General features: G+C 36.6%; 1 protein-coding gene across 4 annotated transcripts in view; it reads right to left on the bottom strand.

Annotated features, from left to right (window-relative positions):
• BMAL1 (basic helix-loop-helix ARNT like 1) overlaps nt 1-22347 on the bottom strand; it is a 55710-nt gene that overhangs the window by 13661 nt on the left and 19702 nt on the right. For 2 of the 4 annotated variants that reach the window (XM_026664810.2, XM_087951001.1), the window contains exons 2-11: nt 14537-14685; nt 13030-13174; nt 10452-10472; nt 8286-8324; nt 7077-7118; nt 6231-6388; nt 4634-4713; nt 2551-2643; nt 1726-1843; nt 85-234 (exon numbers count right to left, since the gene is read on the bottom strand). In XM_026664810.2, the coding sequence (XP_026520595.2) occupies nt 85-234; nt 1726-1843; nt 2551-2643; nt 4634-4713; nt 6231-6388; nt 7077-7118; nt 8286-8324; nt 10452-10472; nt 13030-13166 (838 nt within the window). In that variant the 5' untranslated portion in view covers nt 13167-13174; nt 14537-14685. Of the gene's footprint in view, nt 1-84; nt 235-1725; nt 1844-2550; nt 2644-4633; nt 4714-6230; nt 6389-7076; nt 7119-8285; nt 8325-10451; nt 10549-13029; nt 13175-14536; nt 14686-22347 lie in introns of those variants that run through there. The other 2 variants (XM_087951000.1, XM_087950999.1) reach the window with 2 other exon arrangements.

The raw sequence follows: 22347 nt of genomic DNA, 5'->3' as shown, positions 1-22347 counted from the left end.
TGTCTGAGACTGTAAAAAAATAGCTTTTTATCCTACTTTGTATACAACTTTCATCACCTAATGCTACTTAAATCTTTATAATACCTTTCTTTTTAGAGCAGGTAGAAGGAAAGTCTTTGTCTTCTACTTTCACTGAGGGTCTGTTGCATTTCATCCTACAAAAGAATGATCGTCTTGCTCCAGAACAGAGCCGTGATGGTCCAGGTGTAATATCTGTTTTGACTGGAAGTCCAGCTACATGAAGAGAAAAAGCATTAATTCCAAACTGTTGAGTATGTCTGATCCAAGCTTTGTTTTTCAAGTCTACAAACTTTTATTATGTTTAGTCTGAGTTAGGTGTTACATTTTAATGGGAAACAAAAAAAAAATCCCAACAACCTATTGATCCCTGTCCTAGCCCGATTGATCTTCAACATAGTACCAATAAATGCAGTGACTGGATGAAGAGGTTCATTCTCCAATTTACAGAGGAGATAATTGGAAAGACCAAGAAAAGAAAAAAGTAGATCTGAAATTCAGAAATGGAATTCATTAGAGAGAAAATTAAGGTTATGTATGAATAAAGAGTACCAGAATAAGTATCTAGGTCAGTGGTTCCCAAAGTGGGCGGTACCGCCCCCTGGGGGTGGTGGGATGCCTTAGGGGGGCACTAAGAGGCAAGGGGTCTGGCAGGGGGACGCTAAGAGGCAAGGGGGGTTGTTCGAGGGCACAGTTCTATGCAATATGCTTTCAGGTGAATGACAAATTGAAATGGCAACAAAAATTATCAATATTATGGAAAAGTCATCTGCTGATTGAATGAAAATGAAAGTTAGTGGATATGCTAAGATTGAATAAGCATATCTTTGAAACTTTCTTGAAATATCTGAATGGCTGTCAGTTTTAATACATTAAATTATAAGTAAATCTAAAGTACTGTCATCTTGTAGGACCTATAAAATGTTCCTTGTCTGCAGCTGGGCTACTCTATGGAACAGTGTACTCAAATCCACATGGTCTCACCTGGTCAAACTTTTGAACTATGTAAATACATGAAATCTCTTCAAGCAGGTCCTGATGTAGGATAAAGCCATCCACTTCCTGGTGCTTTTTTGTTTCTTTCTTTCCTTTTTTTTATCCTTGGGAATTTGTTACCTTCCCCCTGTATGGAATGTATTCTAGTTCTTAGTTTGTTGTCTCTATTGTCTTTAATTGCTGTTTTTAACTTCAATGTTTAAGCAACCTGGGGGGGCATGGCCAGTTTGTCACTTATGTCGGGGGAGCACCTGTGGTGGCCCAAGCGCTCTTTCAGTGAAAACGGGCTCCCAAGCTCTTTTTTCGGCTGCAACGGCCTCCTGCAACGCTCTGCCAGTGGAAATGGAGCTCGGGAGGGCCTCCTGCAGCTCTCCTGAGCTCCGTTTCTGCTGGCAGAGGCACTGTGGGCTGGTCTTTGCCGTTTCCAGGATAGCCTTGCAGGCCAGATCTAAGCGCCCACAGGCCTCAGGTTTGATACCCCTGAGCTATATCAACTGCACATCTGATAACCAATAACAACTCTAAAACTATAGGTATCATAATATAATATTGATATATTAAATGACCATCTACAGTCTTTTAAAATTAGAAAACAAAACCTTTTTTTTTTAAAAAAAATAGCTATTTACTGTTATAAAGCATTTTATTCTGTGCTATTCCCAAATAAAATAAAAATGAAATAAACATTGGATAAACTCCCCAAGTACTCACTTTTTGCATCTATGAGCCTTTCCCGTGGGGCAGTATCTGAAGAAGAGAGTTGCTCCTTAACTTTGGCAATATCTTTAGGGTGTAGGTAATCAAACAGGCTTTGGCCAATCAGATCATTCTATCAATAGAAAATACATACAACTAGTAAAGTCATTATAATTGCCTATGATGTTTTCAGCAAAGAAAAGCATCGGTTCCACTAAGTTTATTGATATTCAAAGTAGTGGGAAAATAAAATAGGATTGCTTAGTATTTCCAAGAATAGGCTGATTTATTTACCTGATTTTTATTCTTTCAATTTTGAGGGCCATAGTGACGAAAAGAAACAAAATATATCAAGAAGAAAAGACAGCTGACCAAAAACAGTATCAACAAAAAAAAAACCAAAAGCCAACAAACTAATAACCAACCACAGGGAATCATCTGGAAGAATAACCCTGTGTTATGTTTGCTAAAAGTCTTTTCAACCATAGAGACAATCATGATTCTTTAAGCACACAGTTGATTATATGCATCATTAGAGTGATATTCCAGATGTTGCTAAACTGTAAGTTTCAACATTTCTCCAGATAGATAGATAGATAGATAGATAGATAGATGATAGATAGATAGATAGATAGATAGATAGATAGATAGATAGATAGATAGATAGATAGGCAGGCAGGCAGGCAGGCAGGCAGGCGATATAGAAACCTTCCATCTCACTCATAGAGTAACTAGTTCAACAGTATTTTCCATTTCCAATTTTTTCAAATATTTTATTTCTGCTTCGTCTTCTATTTTGTTTCTCCCAAATCATTCAATAGGCAAAAATAATAATAATACCTGACTATAATTGAGGATTTTGAAGACCGATTCTGAAACAAAGAGGATCTTCCCTCTGTCACAACCCACAACGAAGAGAAAGCCATCTGCTGCCTAATGGTATGCAAAAATAATTGTTATGTCGTATTTACATATTTTTGAAATTAATTATAACTGTGCAACTCAATTACACTGTGTTTTCTCTGAAGAGAACAAGATTAACACATAATAAAATGCTAAAGTAGATCATCGCACTTTTTTACTGTCTCAGCAGTGCTAAAAACAAAAAAGCAGTATCACATGTCATAGCTAAATATCTAATTAAAAATGTATAATCCAGTGACCTTTAAATATATTGATTTAAAAATGAAAGAGCAAAAATAGTTTTTCTGTCTTTTTTAAGGTTCCCATGGGGAAATATTTTTGTTATTGTCTTTATAAGAAGAAGATTAAGCAATTCATTCTTTCTGCTCTTTCTGTTATAAAGCTTTGCAGATTAGAAGCTGCCAGAAGTAGTTCCAATGTGTGTTTGGAAAAGCCACAGAAACACAGAAGGCAAAATGCCTGATTTTAATTGCTGGCAGGATCTGTTTACAGAGAGGGGGGAAAAGTATGTTTTAGAAGGAGGTTACTTTAATTCACATTACTTTTGTGAACTGTCAATTCTCCATGTTTTGGAACACATTATATACCAGGATCACAGAATGAAAGCACAACAATGCAACTATGCTTCAAATAAACCTAAAGTCCGTTCTCTGTGGACCTGCTAAGGGATTTACTGAATTTTTTCCAACCTAACCCTTTCCATATTTGTTATATTTTAGTGGCCCATCAATACCAGTCATCAAAGTTATTGAGCTGGCTGGCTAAAGAATATGGTAGTTCAACAGATCATCTAACGGATATCTTATTAGGAAGATCTGACCAAGCTTCCATTACAGAATAAAAGGTACTTACCCCTTTAGAAAGCAAAGACAGCAATATTGATCAAATGAAAACAAAATTACAGGTTTATATATTATGACTGTAAATTAAGCCTGGAATTAGGGTTGCAAGTTATGCTGGCCGTTAAGTGAATCACCACGATAACAGCCTGATTTATGACCTTTTTTGCTGCAGCTGTTGAATGAATCATCACGGTCATTATGCAAATATGTTGTCCACAATGGCTGTTTTTTGCTGGAAATTGGAGATAAATACCAGTTTCCAGTAAAAAAACAAACACATTGTAAATCGTGGTCACATGACTACAAGATCCTGCAAACATCTATAAATGCAGGCTAGCTGCCAAGTGCCCAAAATATGATCATATGACTGCGGGGTGGGAGCATGGCCATCAGAACTTTTAATCCAGTTTGTTTCTGGAGAAATCCACTGTAACTTCGAACAGTCACTAAAAAACTGATCATAAGTAAAGGATTACCTATAAAATGCAATCAATGCATTATTACTGTTAGGCAAATTCAAAGATCCAAAATGATCTCTGTGTGTTTGGCTGCCTTAACCTTTGAGGATGGCTGCTGTGCACCTCTGTTTATGATGTTTTTTTAAAAAAAGTAAACTGTATTAACACTGACATGCTAAAACAAGAGCATTATAGATGTTACAGTAATGTGGGACTTTAAATTAGTAGCCAATAAAGTAACTGGGAAATAGAACATTGACACAGACTTTGAAAAAGGTTTCAAAGAGGTGTTTTGGAACTAGGGCAAGTGCAGCATCTATTCTACTACTCACCAAAATAATTAGATTGCTTGTTAATGAGGAGAGGAGAGGTACTGCATCCATTCTAAAGCACTCATTTCAAATAATTTGAAAATGTGTATAGCACAGCAGGGATTAAAAGTATCAAATAATTCAGAATCTGTTAAATTTAACTGACACAACACTTCAAGTAGGATTGCTTTGCTTGCTCCACATCCTTTGAAAACAAACTCTAAATAATTTGCCCTGAAAAGACAACCAATAAAAAGGGGACCAAAGTTTTTGCTTAGAACATCCACCTGTTACTTTGAAAGAAACTGTAGTCAGCATGTCTGATAAAAGAAAACCTTCTCTTTCATCACCCCTTACACATATTCATGTATCTGAAGCTTATACATACCCTAAGAATTAAATGCTTCAATTCATCATCCGAAAGAAAAGTAGGTTTGTAGTTTGCCTCAGTGTATGGATTTGTAGCACCTTAAGACAAAAGAAAAATATTTTAAGTAAACAATCTATGGTATTATGTGGAACATGTGTTAAATACCCATGTGTGCAGCTATTTTCAGTATCTTAACTATTTTCAGTATCCCTTGCTTGAAATTCTAAAATAAATTTGACGTTCTTTTCAGAAATCACCAAGCTACATTTTAATATGTTTATTTTGAAATCAGTGCATACAATAATACTATGATCAACTGTCATATTTATTTTGTACCTTTCAGCAATAGGAAACTATTACTAGCTAATCTGAAACTAAAAAAAAAACAGCAGCTAAGAATGTTTTCTCAGTCACATACTCTTTTGCTATCTTCAGGCATACCACCATTCTCCCACTAGATTTTTACAAGAGGGAAAACTAATGCTGACTCTCCTTACTGTTGTCTGCATGATCAATCTGCATACAGACAGGAATACAACTTGCCTCGTGGTGTAACCGGAACAATCTGGAACTGAACACACTCAAAACCGTAGAAATGGTGATAGACTTTAGAAGAAACCCTCCCATACTACCACCTCTTACAATACTAGACAACACAGTATCAACAGTAGAGACCTTCAAATTTCTAGGTTCTACTATATCACATGACCTAAAATGGACACCTCACATCAAAAACATCAAAAAGTACATCAAAGAATGTTCTTTCTGCGCCAACTCAGAAAGCTCAAACTGCCCAAGGAGCTGCTGATACAGTTCTACAGAGGAATTATTGAGTCAATCACCTGCACCTCTGTAACTGTCTGGTTTGGTTCTGCAACCCAACAGGACAGACACAGATTTCAGAGAGTAATTAGGACTGCAGAAAAAACAATTACTACCCACCTGCCTTCAATCGAGGACCTGTATACTGCACGAGTCAAAAAGAGGGCTGTGAAAATATTTACAGACCCCTCACATCCTGCACATAAACTGTGTCAACTCCTTCCCTCAAAACGACGCTATAGAGCACTGCACACCAGAACTAGACACAAGAACATTTTTTCCCTAAAGCCATCACTCTGCTAAACAAATAATTCCCTCAACACTGTTCAACTATTTACAAAGTGTGCACTACTATTACTGTTAATCTTCTCATCACTCCTTATCACCCATCCCCTCCCACTTGTGATTGTAGGACTATAACTTTGTCGCTTGTATCCTTACGATTTATATTGACTGTTTCCTAGTATGATTTGATTGTTGATTGTACCCTATGACTATCATTAAGTGTTGTATGTTATGATTCTTGATTCTTAACGAATGTATCTTTTCTTTATACTGAGAGTATTTACACCAAGACAAATTCCTTGTGTGTCCAATCACACTTGGCCAATAAAGTATTCTATTCTGTTCTCTTCTGTTCTGTTCTGTTGTTCTGTTCTGTTCTATTCTATTCTATAAGTGTTCCTGAAATACCATCCAAAGTGCTTTGATTACACAAAAGCACTCAAAAAAAATTTCAATACTAAAACCCATATATGGAATCATTCTATGCAAACATTTATTTCAAACTTACCTCGTAAAGTCTTCATGTGCTGAACCGCCATTCTCAGAACAGTAAGTTTATCTAGCTTTCTGGACATAGCGTTGCATGTTGGCACTAAAGAAGCCAATTCATCAATAAAGCTGTTCATCTTATCACGTCGCCGTTTTTCAATCTGACTGTGAGCCTCTCTAAGAACCGTGAAATAAAAATCATGACATTTTGAGTACTCAGTGTTATAATTCAAGTCTTATCTACAATATTTGTAGGACATGGTTATGAATATTTGCAGTTTTTTATACATAAATATTTAATTTAACTGGAGTTGAGCAGCTAATACACAGTTAATAAACACATAAATTGCATTGGACCCAAAAGTTTCATCAAGTCTGAAACAAATTATGTAGTGAAAAATAAGCCTTGGATAACTCTGGTTTCCCACAGCATTCTCAACTAATCAGGAGCGGAACATTAATGTCTAATTGTGACCACCATTAATTATTTCTATAAATCACATTTTAAACTATGACTTATTTTCCATGATTAATTTAGTTCTTTTTTTTTAGATTATAAAAATTCTTTTAAAACTGCTATCTAATGATTGGACATAATTAAGGGGGCTATTTTTAAAGTAGATTCACAATGAAAGCTATTTGAAGAGCTGATGACTGAAGACTGTTGTGCCCAATAAATAAATGCAAATAGAGTGTTTTCTTTTCAAACATAGTAATATAGTCTCATATTGTCTAAAAATATAAATTAGTACCAATAAATGTAAAAACTTTGTAAAAAAGAACAAGCATGAAACTCCATTTAGGAATGCATCTAAAAGATCTGCATTTATCACAACTGATAACTATAAAATTGTTATTACCTTACCTTGCATTTTTTATTCTGCCCTGTTGGTCTGTATATTCCAACCTAGTGGAAAGCAAAGTGACAGAAGTTAATTTGACAGCAGCTCTCTATTTATAATGCAACAGAAGAAAGAAGGCATCAAATAAAGTGATACCCAAAGCCTCACTGAATACGTAGCACTAGATGCAATGTCACCGATGTTATTTCAGATTCAGAAGGATGTAAAGTCCTGCACGTAGGCAAGAAAAACCAAAAGTACACATACAGACTGGGTGAAACCAGGCTCAATAGCAGTAACTATGAGAGGGATCTTGGAGTCTTAGTGGACAACCAGCTAAATATGAGACAGCAATGTGCAGCAGCAGCAGCCAAAAAAACTAATGCAATCCTAAGTTGTATTAACAGAGGGATACAATCAAGATCAAGGGAGGTACTATAAAGCCTTAGTAAGACCACACCTAAAGTTACTGCATCCAGTTTTGTTCACCACATTACAAAAAAGATGTTGAGACTCTAGAAAAAGTACAGAGAAGAGCAACCAGGATGATTAGGGGACTGGAGACTAAAACATATGAAGAACAGTTACAGGAACTGGGCTTGGCTAGTCTAGTAAAGAGAAGGACCAGGGGAGACATGATAGCGGTCTTCCAATATCTGAGGGGCTGCCACAGGGAGGAAGGGGTCAAGCTATTTTTTAAAGCTCCTACAGGCCAGACAAAGAATAATGGATGGAAACTGAACAAGGAGAGATTCAACCTGGAAATAAGGAGAAACTTTCTGACAGTGAGAACAATCAACCAATGGAACAGCTTGCCCTCGGAAGTTGTGGGAGCGCCATCACTTGAGACCTTCAAGAAGAGATTGGACTGCCATTTGTCAGAAATGGTGTAGGGTCTCCTGCTTGGGCGGGGGGTTGGACTAGATGACCTACAAGGTCCCTTCCAACTCTGATTATCTGTTATCTGTTATATTTTTTCACCAACATTACCATCTCTTTCTCACTGGGTATTCTATTTAGAATCTGACACTCTAGTAATATTAATCTGGTCCTTTGAACATTCCTAGATTCCCAGAGATCCTAACTATAATCCACATGGAGCAAAACCATCCTTTTATCTCCTACTTCAGAATAACTAAAACATTATACTTTTGGAAAAGGTCTTTTTTTTGGGGGGGGGGGGAAGCTTTTCCAAAATCCAATCAATTTGTCAATGGTGAACAAACAAATACCTTCCGTGTTGATCATCCTTATCTGTATCCATGCCTTCGCTATAAAATCAAAACAAAAGAAAAATGAACATGACACTAAATGAAGTTAAAAATTGTAACTTTTTATACCATGTTGGTAAAACACAAACATTCATATCATTGGAATCAAATGTTATGATACAGTGAATATATAAATTGTACTGGGAAATAAACTGTTGGGATGCCATGTATAGCCTTTTATTCCCAAAATAGCTAAACTTGCCCATACAGTTTAATACTCTGATGCATTCTTTTTATTAAAACAAGGGAAAGCCATGTTTAGCAGAAGAGATCAATGAAATATTAACATTATGGTTGCCACAAAAAACAGCAGGGTTATCTCTAGTTTTGGCTCCATCTGGGTACTATCTTTTATTTTGCAGTAATGCAATGCAATACACTTCTTGTTTTTGCTGCCACCAACAATCATCAGTGCTGGATTGAAATATATGAATCAAAGCAAGGAGTTTATATTTCCCTTCAAAAAATGTAATAATCAGGCATACACTTCATTACTATTTGAAGCATCAGATGCATTTAGCAAAACATAATTAATCATACACCAATATATAGTACTCATTCAGTTAAGAATGAGTATTGTATGTACTATATGTGTAGTACTTTCTGCTCTCTAATTTGTAAATCTGTGTTTCAACATTTAAGTTTTCCATTGATAGTTCATCTTTAAGGGGGGAAAAATCCTAAGTAACCATGTTGGTCCAAATGATGAAACAGAGACAGTCCAAAACTAAGTAAGCCTTAATTATCAAAGGCATGGCTAAACCCAGAAAGAAAATGAGAAAGATTTGGGTAGGTTTTCCTGTCCCTATTCCCTCATTAAGAAGAAGTGAAGATCAAGAAGTGGAAATTTTCCCTCATATCTACAGCCTTGACATGCCTAGTGTGATTTTATATTATTACCAGAGTATGAATCCGATGTGTGGTGCATATTGTATATTGTTAGAAGAAAAGAATTTTCATAATTCTTGTAAGTTTAGCCATTACATTTTCTAGTACCAGAGGAAATATATGATGTTTTGTTTGTTTGAATAATAAATTTTATAGATGTTTATCTTTCTCTCTTGTCAATATTCAGGCACTGGGATATTAAACAGCACAAATAACAAGCTTTTGGACTCGTGCTGGAAGCTATCTCAGGGAACTTCTCTCACACCAGAAATGTATGCTTTAGGCTATTCTATGCATAGTATCTATGTAGTGCCTGGCTGTATGCGGCTTTTCATTAGTTGATTGAGGTGTTGATGCATGTTGATTTTATCATTTATTATAATAGTCATTTTAATATAAAAATTGTTTGGAAATGCTGAATTGTTTGTTCTTTTCAATTCATTGCTGCTCACCAACCCCCCAAGATTCCAACAACATAAAAATGATTTTTATAAACTTGTTTCTTTGGAATACCTTATTAAATTATATTTCCTCTGCAACACTTCAAAGTATCATTTGGAATATCGCTTTAAAGACTAAATATAGTCCTCAGTCTAGCCCAAGTATTAGAAAATTGGGGGAGGGGGGAAGCTAAAAAGCCCAATAATTCTTTTTTTGTTTTTGTTTTAAATAGCAAGACTTTGGAAAATAGAATGGGGGTCAAATGGATGAAAGGAGGTTAGAACAGAAATTATATACATGGATAAATGTTCTGCTCTCAACAGTGTCTACCCACAATAATTTATTAGCCTCTTTTGTTTAATACTAAATCTTTTAGAAAACAATTCAGAACATAAGAAAAACAGAAAACCTGTTTCCTAGAGATTTCCTAGATATTGATAGAACAAATGTGAATGAAACACTGGAGGTCACATTAAAACTTACAGGGATGTGTGCGATTCCCCAAGTTACAGGTCCAGCATTTTTTAAGCTAGGTAAGGATTTAGAAACTATTAGGAGCACAAAGCTAACAATTGAACTACAATCTACATTTGCTTAAACTGAAACTTTTCCTATTCGTTGCATATGCTCCCAAGTGTTCGCTTTTTTAAAGTATCGTATCAGGATTATAAAATTTAGTGTACTGAATCTATTTCATATTGTTCTTATTTGAAGCACTTTTAAATAGTCAATTCTATAACAAGATTCCCCCATTTTAATATATATATATTTTAATATATACACATTTTTTATACTTACTCAAAAGAAAACCCATCGAGCCTGAAAAGAGATAAATTGTACATTGTATTATTAATAAAAATGTCTATCTGCATACTGTCCATTTATTTTAATTTCCACTGTTAGCTGAGAAACTGCACCCTGAAGACATTTATTAAGAAATCCTACTGGATCCATGTGCATATCTAATATGTGTGTGTGTGTGTGTGTGTGTGTGTGTGTGTGTGTAGATAGATATATACAGATATATGAATGCAATACCCCTTGTAGTCATTGCATTATGAAAATACTTTATTTTTGCTACATTTGTTTCAACTGTGAAAAGATTACAATTGGAATTGTGATGATACCTTGAATGTTACTTTTAACAATCTTCAACATAGAAGTTTGATATAGTGATTGAGGCATCGAGCTAGAAATCCGAAGAGTTCTAATCCCACCTTAGAAGCACAAAGCCAGCTTAATGACTTTGGGCTAGTCACTTTCTGTCATACCTGGGAAGGACACAGTGCCAAGCCATATATTGACCAAAAAACTGCAGGGACCTGTCCAGACAAGTCTCCAAGAATCAGACGTGGCTGAATGTTATATTTATTATTATATAATGAATGCATATATAAAATAAAGTATCTGATAAATAATATTTTCATATTTTTTGTTCTTTAATACAGGCATTTGAGATTGGGACTTCTTATACAAGGTCTGCAAAGCAAACTACTTATACATGACCAGTGGTGAAATTCAATTTTTTTTACTACTGGTTCTGTGGGCGTGGCTTATTTGGTGGGTGTGGCTTGGTGGTCATGTGACTGGGTGGGCGTGGCTTGGTGGTCATGTGACTGGGTGGGCATGGCTTGGTGGTCATGTGACTGGGTGGGTGTGGCCAACTCAATGTCACTCACATCAAGGGGTGCCTCACCTGGCCCCTCCCCTCCCAGCCATTCCTTGTCACCCAGCCTCAACTTATCTATAGTTCTGTAAAAATGTTGTTCACCTTTTTTGACTTATTATCTGCATACTATAGATGTACTTTCATGGACCACTGAAAGGAGGAAATGGCTCACATGCTTTACTCAAGAGTGTGATAGGCAACAGGCTTTTAAGGGGCTGCCACAAAGAAGGGAGGGCAATGTATTTTCCAAAGAAGCAGAATGCAAACAAGAATCAATGGATGGAAACTGAACAGGGAGAAGCAACCTAAAACTAAGGAGAACTTTCCTGTGAGTGAGAACAATTAACCAGTGGAACTGACTGTCTCCAGAAGTTCTGGGTCCTCAATCACTGGAAGTTTTTAAGAAAAGACTGGACAGCCATTTCTCTGAAATGGTATAGGGTTCTCTCCAAGGTCCCTTCTAAGTATTATTCTGATACCTTTCCCAGGATTCCTCCTCAGTTTGGCATCCTCAGTTTTCTTGCCTGAGCTGGGGGTTGGACTAGAAGACCTCCAAGGTCCCTTTCAACTCTTGTTAAACACATGTGTATTTTATGCTCTGGACTATTGACATTGAATGCATGTGAACCCTGAAAAATATGTGGTAGCCCTGGGCAAAAAAAGGCAGAAAAATCACTCTAGGTGTAGGGACAGTGTAAAATATTAACACATAATAAATAATGGAACAATTAAAAATAATAGCACAGAGTTTTATCTCTCTCTCTCTTCCTATTTTTTCTTTTTCTTTCTTTCTTTCTTTTTTTTCTTTCTTTTTTTTTCTTTCTTCTTTCTTTCTTTTCTTTCTTTCTTTCTTTCTTTCTTTCTTCTTTCTTTCTTTCTTTCTTTCTTTCTTTCTTTCTTTCTTTCTTTCTTTCTTTCTTTCTTTCTTTCTTTCTTTCTTTCTTTCTTTCTTTCTTTCTTTCTTTCTTTCTTTCTTTCTTTCTTTCTTTCTTTCTTTCTTTCTTTCTTTCTTTCTTTCTTTCTTTCTTTCTCTTTCTTTCTTTCTTTCTTTCTTTCTTTCTTTCTTTCTTTCTTTCTTTCTTTCTTTCTTTCTTTCTTTCTTTCTTTCTCTTCTTTCTTTCTTTCCTTCCTTCCTTCCTTCCTTCCTTCCTTCCTCCCTCCCTCCCTCCCTCCCTCTGTCTCTCTCTCTCTCATACACACACACACACAGAGCACTTAACAGACAACCATTTTGGAAGCAGCTCCTTTAAATTTCTCCAAGGCTGGAGTAGATTCCCCCACCCCCTCTGTCAGCCCGTATTCCTTCTCACTCCAGCACTTTAACTCACAAGGGGAAAGCAATACTTTCAGGGTCCATGCCTTTCTTCCTTCTCCTGGGAAGAAAGAGGACGTGGGGAACGGAAAGCTAGGAGAGCGATCGCAAGTGAGCGACCGGGCAACTGGGTTGGGGGCGTGGCCAGCCAGGGGTCACCACTGGTTCGGCGACCCATGCCAAATAACCGCTACCGGTTCACCCGAGTAGGTGCGAACCTGTTGAATACCACCTCTGTACATGACCACATATTTACTTTGTATATTTTGGATTGTGCTAGCACTTTGTACAGCTTGAAGAAGACCTTTGCTGAAAGTAAGGTGCAAATCCCAAAACAGAAGTGCAGTACCAAGCCAAGGCATAGCTGAAGTGTGATATGGGTTGGAAACACTTACTGGTAATCAGAACTTCCTTTCCTTTTTCTATTACAATCCATTCCTGAAGAGTTAAGAGAACTAGAGATCAAATCAGTGGGACCAGGTGACATAAAATCACTGATTGTAGAGGTAATGTCCATCCTTTGGTCAGCCATTGGATTGCCTGGAATTATTAAGAGGGAAAACACTGAAGGATTACATTAAAATGTCAGTTGTTTGTATAGTTATATATGCTCAGTTGATTTATTACTTCATCCTTTAGTATTCCTGGGCATCAAACAGGAAAGTAACCTGCTAGAACAAAGCTTCCCAAACCTGGGTAAATTACCCAAAATGGGGTAAAAGTGTTTTTTCTTTGGGTAATGACACACAAAAACATTACCCAATCAAAACAGGGACATATAAATTGATTTGAAGTGTTTTAGCCATATTGTGTAAAAAGGACTTTCTGATAAGCAGTTTGGGGTAACAAAGGAAAAAAATGGGGAAGCTCTGTACTAGAAGGAACAGTTAAGAAAAAGTCCCATGCTATATCATGCTCTCCTATTTGCTTTTGGAGGGACTCACAAACAAGAGACTATTTATGTCTCAAAGGTTCTAACTATGGACATTTGAATATATCTGCTAATGATCTCTTTTTTAACACTGTAATGGCTGATCCAGGGGCCATTCATAGTTCGAAACAGACCTTGGGAAGCACATATATCAGTTAAGTCAAAATCAAATTCTCATGCCCTTGGGACAAATGCTAAATACTGATGTACTTTATATATAAAAAAAACAGGTGAATCTGGTAAGTGCTGCGTTATTCTTTCTATGCAATATTTTAGCTGTCACAAAATTATTTGCTAATGTTATTCCTATCATAATACAGTATTATGTGATCCAGGATGGAGACAAGGCTAAAGGTTACAGGCTAGAAACCAGCTGATTGTGTGTTCTAATCCTGCTTTAGTCATGGAAGCCAGCTGGATGACATTGGGCCAGTCCTTTTCTCTAACCCTAGGAAGAATCCTAGAAAAGAAAGATTTTTTGAAAAATGTTGCCAAGAAAACGATTTTGTCTATGGAGCTGCCAAGAGTTAAATCTGACTGAAACATAAATATAAATAATTAGGTAAACAAAAATATCAGTTGATAAACTGAAGCTAGGGTAACAGTATTATGGTATGAAACAGTTCAGGATTTTAGTGCCTTATGAATTTACCGCAGTTGAAGTAGCATAACATGCTCATATACCTAAGAAGTAAAGCTCTTGGAATGCACTGAGTAATTATTTGATGTTTCTAATTAAGAAATAAAAGAAGACAAAACAACCACACACGATTCGTAAGAGAAAGCAACAGAGGAAAAAAAAACTTTTAAAGTTCTAAATAAATTTAAATGGAGAAAAAGTGGGGCAATACAATTAATTTAAATTAGTTTCAGCTAACATCTTAAAATGGGGACATTTAGAATTCTCTTTTTTTTTTTTGTGAAAGAAAAGATGATTACATAGCAGCGGTTAAGTTTGTGGCTTTGCTTACCTGTAAGCTTGATCTCTTTAATCCTAGAATCACTTTGCAAAGAAAGATGTGCTGTTCTACCGTTGCCAACGGCAAAGCAACCCAGTTACCTTAACTGTCCTTTCATTTCCTCCAGTCTTGCCCGTCAACACTTTCAAGGTGCCTCTGTGCTAAGAAAACAAATACCATGCTGTCAATTTACTACCACCATATCACTGGATACAATCTTTGACCTTTAAACAAACTAACAAACTAGAATTTTTCTCCATAAATTAAAGCAATCCATATGATCAAAAGTACAACAAGACTTTGGCCCAATTAAACGGAGCCTCAGTTAAGACTCCCACTGCATGTGAGTTTCACAGACCCATGTTAAATTAGAGTTGCTTACATATTGGTCGCTTTTGCTGACTTGAAACTATGCCAATGAATCTACTAGCTCACTACTAATCTCTATCTGGGCACTTTCCACAGCCAGAAAAAGAAAGAAAAGAAATAGAACTATCACGCTTACAAAACCTGTTCATGAAGGAGATTTTATTTTGCAATACAGAGGAGAGCCTGGGCATAGGAGAACCTTTCTCAAATTTAGATTGGCATTTGTAGGGTCTTTTCTGCTGGTATTGGACTCACATGACATAACTCACTGCATGGAATTAAAGGTGTAATATACAGAGCTGAGGTCTTTTCTATTAATACAAAGAGGTTTTCCTCTCTATTGCTTCCCACACTTAATCTGCCCCAAGGAAAAGACTATTCTTCTGGACAGACTGCAGAAGAAATTCCCTTCTTCCTGACCATCGACAGAGGAAAATAATCCAAGATAACCAAGTGTTTCATAAAGTAGATGCATATATTCAAACAATCAGATATATATGCTTAGACTCATACTGAAAAGCAACAAACCCAGGACTTTTTCCTAAAAGATGCTTTCAAGAGCTGTTTTTTTTCCATATCCTAGTGTGTTTAGTGTGTTTGATATGCATCGTGTATCTTGATGACACACAATCAATAAATATATTTGATATACATACAAACTATATGAAATGCTGACTGCATTTTACTGTAGAACAAAATTGCACAGTGTCAGATGAACTTATTTTTATTATCTTAGATCTGTACAAACATGGGATATTTATATACTTGTATATTTAATGGATTTATAAGTTCACCCAAATGAAACAACATGACTCCAGGTGGCCCACAACAAAAATAAACAATAAACAGAAGATATAGTAAAATCTTTGCTAGGAAATCCCCGTTTTTCCTTCCTCCAGTTTTGTTGAAAATGGTTTTAAAAAGATAAAGGCATGATTACTAAAATTTCCAAATTAAATGTTTCCCATTACTACCTGGGAAATGCCAAAAACACTTACATGAATAATTTATAGAGGTAACCTTGGGCATCATTTTTAAAGAGATTAGCATTCCGTGCCTTGCATAATGCATATTTTAAAGGCATACACCCAGGCAGCTCAGTAACTTCGTATGAATATTGCAAACCTGCAATGCTAACTGCATTCCATATTTACATACTGATACAAAATCTAAAGAACATTCCATTAAAATATGATCTAGCCTTGCGGCCAACACTATTTTCCACTACTTATACTACATTTAAACATCAGTTAATTCTAACCCTTCATTAGATTTTATCATATTGGATTTTAAAATAAGTATGATTGCTGCCAAGAAATACAAATTGAGCCTGTAAGCCTGACATTCTTACTTAAGCTTTACCACTTGTTTACTTGATACACCAATAAAGTAATGTATATATGCTGAATTGAATCCAAATTTTTTGTTCCGGGAAAGAAAGAAAAAGGGCTCCAATCTGCTTAAATAAGCCTAACCCAGAAGAACTTTTAAACCATTATTTTCAAATATTGAACAGGAAGAACAATTTATTCCTATTTCCTTTTCCCCTTCAGGACCCTTAAACATATTATTCTATCAAGTTGCTCAGTACAGGTAGTCAGAATTAATGAACCCTTATTCACTACCAGTTCAAAATTATGACAGCATTGAACGAATGGTAGTTATGTGCAGGCTCCAAAGTTATAGCAATTGTAGCATCCCCATGGTTATGATCCATGCTCTTGGCAACTTGCCCCCACGTACGACCATACAGGCACTTGGATTCTCCCCACTTGCTTATCTCTCCCTCCCATCTTTGCCCTTTTGGCCGCCCTGGACTCTGCCAACTTTGCTGGCCCAGCTACCCTGCACGCCACTGGCCCTGCTCATGGGAAGAAGGTTAGCCATGGGAGGAAGAAGCAAAGAATAGTTAGGGGCAGCAAGGTTGGCAGAATCACTGGAGTGTAGGGCGGCAGGGAGTAGAGCACACGGCCAGCCATGTGGCAGACCAAACAGAGTACAGGGCAGTCAAAGGGACAGATATCGGGAGGAGATAGGCAGGTTGAAGAGTTGAAAGAGGCAATTTCTACTGAGAAGGAAACATTTGAAGTGGAGGCAGTTCCTACTGAGGCTTGAAGTTGGGAGGGAATCAAGCCAGAAATAGCTTGGACTGGGATGGGTTCTCTCCTAATGGCAGAGTGGGATTCAGTTAATGAGACCAACTAGGACTGCTGGGATTGCAGTCACTAAGCAACATGAACACTTGATGTCATATTTTACGGCCACGCTACTTAGCGAAAAAAATTCTGGTCCCAATTACTGATGTTAAAGAAGGATTTACCTATACTCTCAAATAGAGTTCATGTGTAAGGCTGGCTGCAGAAGAAAGATTGCATCAATGAAAATCACCTTCCTTCATCCCCACTGTGTAAGAATGTCCAGCCTGCAGAGCTTACAGGCTCACATTTTTATTATTTAACAGACTTAACTCAAATATCAACTCACATAATCTCATTTTCCCTCTAAAAATTCCTTACAAACCTCAAGTATGTATCATGGATCTTAGCTACAATTTCAACATTTCATGTAAATTCTCCCACAGCATATTCTCACAGTTCCAAGGTAGGATCCTTCTTTCCACCATTGTGCTAAAGTGAACCATGACATATATTGAGTGCATTGAGCTTTGGCCAAGGCCACACCATAAATGATCAGAGATTTGAATCTTTTTTCCTACAACTCCCAGAATTCCTAGTCATCACTGCAGGGAAAAACTATACCAACATTTAACTATTTTATTGCCACTCAAAGTGAAATACCATATATATTTTTCAAAATCCAGTTTCAGGTAACCTCAAAATGTATTCTTTTCATGATTTGTAACTCGATAAATTGTTTATAATCTCTGCTGTGGTTTATTTTAAATGAGGCAACAGCTGTCCGTTTTATTGTACTGTAATGAGATGAGATGCTGTGAATAGATTTATTCCTCTTGTTTACTGAAGCAATATAAAAATACTCCAAAAATGAGGCAACATTTGCCTGCTGTAACAGATTGCAAAAATACCCTTAACTTTCCTCATGTTGTGACCAATGCTTGTTGCCAAGATACTTCCAAGGACATTCTCACACAAGAACACTGCTATTCTCTCCTTAAGTGCTTCTTCTTAAATGTTACCTTTTTTTGAGAGAGAAATAGATAAATAAAAGGCCAAGACATATATATGCTGTCTTCCTCCTCCTTCCTTCCCCACATAGAAGGCAGTCAGTGGTTTGATTTGAAGCTTCCCCTTAGAGAAGGCCTCTTTTCACAGAATCAGCTTAATCATGCAGCAAATCAGTTCATAAGCGCCACAAGCATCAAAACTAGAGCCGCCCAGGGTTCAATTCAAGATGGGTGGCTATGTAAGTGTCTTAAATAAATGAATAAAATAAACATCCCACTGAGCAAATCAAGGTCAGAATCACAACCATAGAAAGCCTGCCAAGACCTCTTCTGAGTAGTAGAATTTCAACAGGCGATATGTAGACCTCCCCTTCTGCCTACGAGAACATTCATTGTTGGCATCCAACAAGACCAAATTCTCAAGCCCCACTAACCATGAAAACAGTTATTTGTTAAATACTGTACCAGCAATGTCTGCGGGACAGCCTTTCAGAGAAGTAATTCAGCAGCAATGAAATATATACAGGGTTTCACTGTACGTACTGACATGAAGATGAAAAGTTGCATATATACAATGCAGATTTTTGTTTTCAACATGTTTGAAAATGTTGCCTAAGTGGAAAATGGTTAAGAAAAAATTTTCCGGGTCAGAGACCAGATACATGATGGACTGTCATGTATCATATTGTAAAGGCAGTTCTCACATAACCACAGTAATTGGGACTAAAATTTCTGTCGCTAAGCGATGTGGACATCAAGCACAGTCACATGATCATTTTACTTAGTGACAGCAATCCTGGAGCAGTCACCCCTTGCCATCAACTTTAAGTGAAAATTGTGGATCATTAACTGAAGACCTCACTGACTATGACTTGCAACTTCCTGCTGTCTTCCCATAAGCAAAGTCAAAGGGGAAACAGCTGGAAGATTTAAATCCTGGGCAGCACCTGGGTGTGTTGTGGTGCAATGCAAGTGTATAAAGGTTAGGTGCTACTATACGAGCATGCACTACAAAGATCCTTACTAGAACCCTGCAAACTCAAGGAGGATTCCTTGGGGGGGGAAAGCAGCAGGAGTAACTTGCAAGCTTGCTTCTGGCTTCCTCATTGACTCTGCTTATGGGAAGCTGTCGGGGAATGTTGCAAATCGCAATCCCAGGAATGTGGGATGTTGCAATCATCATGTGGGAGCCAGTTGCCAAGTGCCCGGATTGCAGTCACATGACTGTGAGGGAGGTGTGATGGATGGAACTTTAAGGACTTATCGGAGGTACCACTCATTCAGCACAATCGCAATTCTGAACAGTCGCTGAATGAATGGCTATTTACTGAGGGCTACCTGTATAGGAAACAGCAAGTAGGACTGAAAGATAATGGTCTCTCCTACTAATTTCCAATTTACTATTCAAATGTGTAGCCAGAATCAAAGGCTTTTGTCAAAATAAGGAAAGCAGCAGCAACAGGGGCTTCAACCCTCCTGGACGTGTGTGCAACATTATGAAAAGCATACAAAAAAAGAAGAACATTTGCATTGTGATGCCATTTTTGTCACAAATGCCCTCTCCTAGCTTCTGTATATAGCATATGGCCACCATGAATAACAGATATTCCACTACTATTGTTTAGGGAGGTACTATACAAACAGACTGCTATTATTTTCACTTCAAAACGGTTTTTGAAATGATATTTTCCCCTCCAATATGGCTGTTTTAAAACAATTCAATTCAAACGAAAGACACTAAGCAGGGTGGAGAGAAATATGTTCTTCCACAGTGAGGGTAAAACTAGTAGAAATCATTGGAGCAAGCCTGTATACAGTGAGAAATTATCATGTAATTTCCACCTTCTATGAAAAAAATCCCGTATCATACAGAAACTTTGAAGAAAAATCATATTATGATTTAACATATGCAAACTTCCAGCCATAGATGATAGATGGATGGATGCAAGCAAAACATTTGGAAGAAAATTAGTAAATGTCACCCTTATTGGCTGCAAGTCATTTCTTAACATTTTTCCTACATTAAATTTAACACATATATACTTAAATTTTTTCGAGAAGGTAAAATTATTGAAGTATCCAAATAAAATAAGAAAAAGAAAAGGAATGAAAAGAGAAATAAAAATATATAGTTATGCCTGCCACTCTTCTATTGGATAATTATCTTATTCTTTTCCCCATCCTCTTTGGCCCTTTTTAATCCCCAAATCCAGAAACTATCAATGCAGTCTTTTCTTCTTTGAAAAAAAAAATCTCCATATAGGGTTTCCAGATTTTCTAAAAAGCCTCTTTTTTCCACCTGACCAGACTGGTCAGTTTCTCCATTTCTGCAGGTTTAGTTAATTTTATAATCCTCCACTGTAGAAATTTGATTACTTTTCTATCATTTGGCATACAATGATTTTGCCCACATTATTTGGAATATTTTGTATTTTATTAATTATATTTCAACATGTAAGAATTATCATTATTCTTTTCCCCTTACTTAAAATATTTTACTGACATTTCTGACTCTTCTTCTTGTGCTTCATTCTGGTTATCTTTATTTCTTTGTGCAGCAGTACAGATTTATGGAGGCTATCTAAAACTCAGTCAAGAAAGAGGGAACACAAGCTGATACATTCAGTCCAAATTTGGAAGAACAGAAATATTTGAAGCAGACAATACCACTTATTTAGTGGCCAAGGATGATTACATGCTCTATTAATCTCAAAAGAAGACAGTTCTGAATTTAAGACAATCCTCTCTCCAAAGGAAGATTAAAGGTTAAAAATACATACAAAAATCCCGTGTACTGTCTAGTTTTACTTCTTTGCCATCTAAAACTACCAATCTCCACTGAAACCAATTCTAGAGTCCCCCAACCCCTAAATAATAAATGGATAGATGATGGGTAGATGACTGATTGATAGACAGACATACTCTGTAACAAGTCCATGGACTGGACCACAGTATATATTCTGGTAAATATATAATGCTGTTGGGAATAGTTATTTAGCCTAGTTTTCTCCAGATAACTGGTAAGAACTGAGGGAAAATTTTTGTAGCACTAAGTCGTTTCTGTTTTCAACAAGGAAAATTTGTTGCAGACTTCTGCATTAGACTGCAACACAAGAAACTTGTGTAATCTGTGTTAATTTAGTAAGTCTTATTCTAATTTTAGAAACTCTTACTCTGAGGTAAATATGTTCAACGCTTCTAATTCAGTTCAGACAATGTGCTAAGCTTATTTTCTTCTCCTTTTCCTTTTGAGAGAAAGAACCACAGTGGCTTTTCTCTCTTCTTCCATCTCAATTTCATCTGTTTATTTGCATCTCCAACCCTTTTGCCGGCTTTCAACAGCATTTTGCAGCAGAAGTAGGAAAATAGCCCATCTCCCAATTTACAAAACTGGGGAAAACTCCATCTTCCTTGTAGGGAAATAGAATGGTAACCCTGGTTCAGTATTTCCCAGTTTTACATTTCCAAATATTGTTGAATTATAGTAGTTGTGTTCACTAGGAAAACACTATTACCTGAATAAACTGGGAATGACAGATTAAGTCCTGTATATTCTAAGGTGTGTTCATCAAGAGCATTCCTCGAATGGCCAAAATTCTTCAACTAATAGATTTAATTCTAACTGAAAGTCTTCAAACTAATCTGACTTCTTGTCACATTTAATTGAGAACTGTCACATTAAAAACTGGTATATTAAAATGATATACTACCCTTTGGGAAAGATATGAACAAGACTAAATGTATGTTGGTGTGGTTAAAGGACACAATCATGAAATGTATGCAAGTCAAGAAGTCTATACTCATATTTGTTTCAGAATAACCAAATTATAAACCCAGCACATGCTTATAGCAAAATGTCAAGCTATTATTATTTAATGATCAATTCTAGTTGTACTTTCACAGTTATAGTACAGTATAGCAGCATGATTTGGATGATTTATTTTCATTCTATCTTACCTATGCAAACCAATACGGAAGTTGGTAGGAGAATTGCTGTTGCCTCTTTCTTAGGCTAGCACATTTAGCAATAGCAATAGCACTTGGACTTATGTATCGCTTCAAAGTGCTTTACAGCCCTCTCTAAGCTGTAGCTAACAGAGTTAGCATATTGCCCCCAACAATCTGGGTCCTCATTTTATTGACCTCAGAAGGATGGAAGGCTGAGTCAACCTTGAGCTGCTCAGAATTAAACTCCTGGCAGTGGGCAGAGTCAGCTTGTAATATTGTATTCTAACCACTGCGCCACCACGGCTCATTTAAGAATTCAGAAAAGGTGTAGAAAAGGTGGACTTGTAAAATCAGAAACATA

Source organism: Notechis scutatus, chromosome 1 (assembly GCF_049901735.1).
Source record: "Notechis scutatus isolate UNSWTSFEM ecotype Mainland chromosome 1, rNotScu1.2, whole genome shotgun sequence".
NCBI lineage: Eukaryota > Metazoa > Chordata > Lepidosauria > Squamata > Elapidae > Notechis > Notechis scutatus.
The sequence above is the reverse complement of the archived record's forward strand: the minus strand, read 5'-3'. Positions and strand labels throughout refer to the sequence as shown.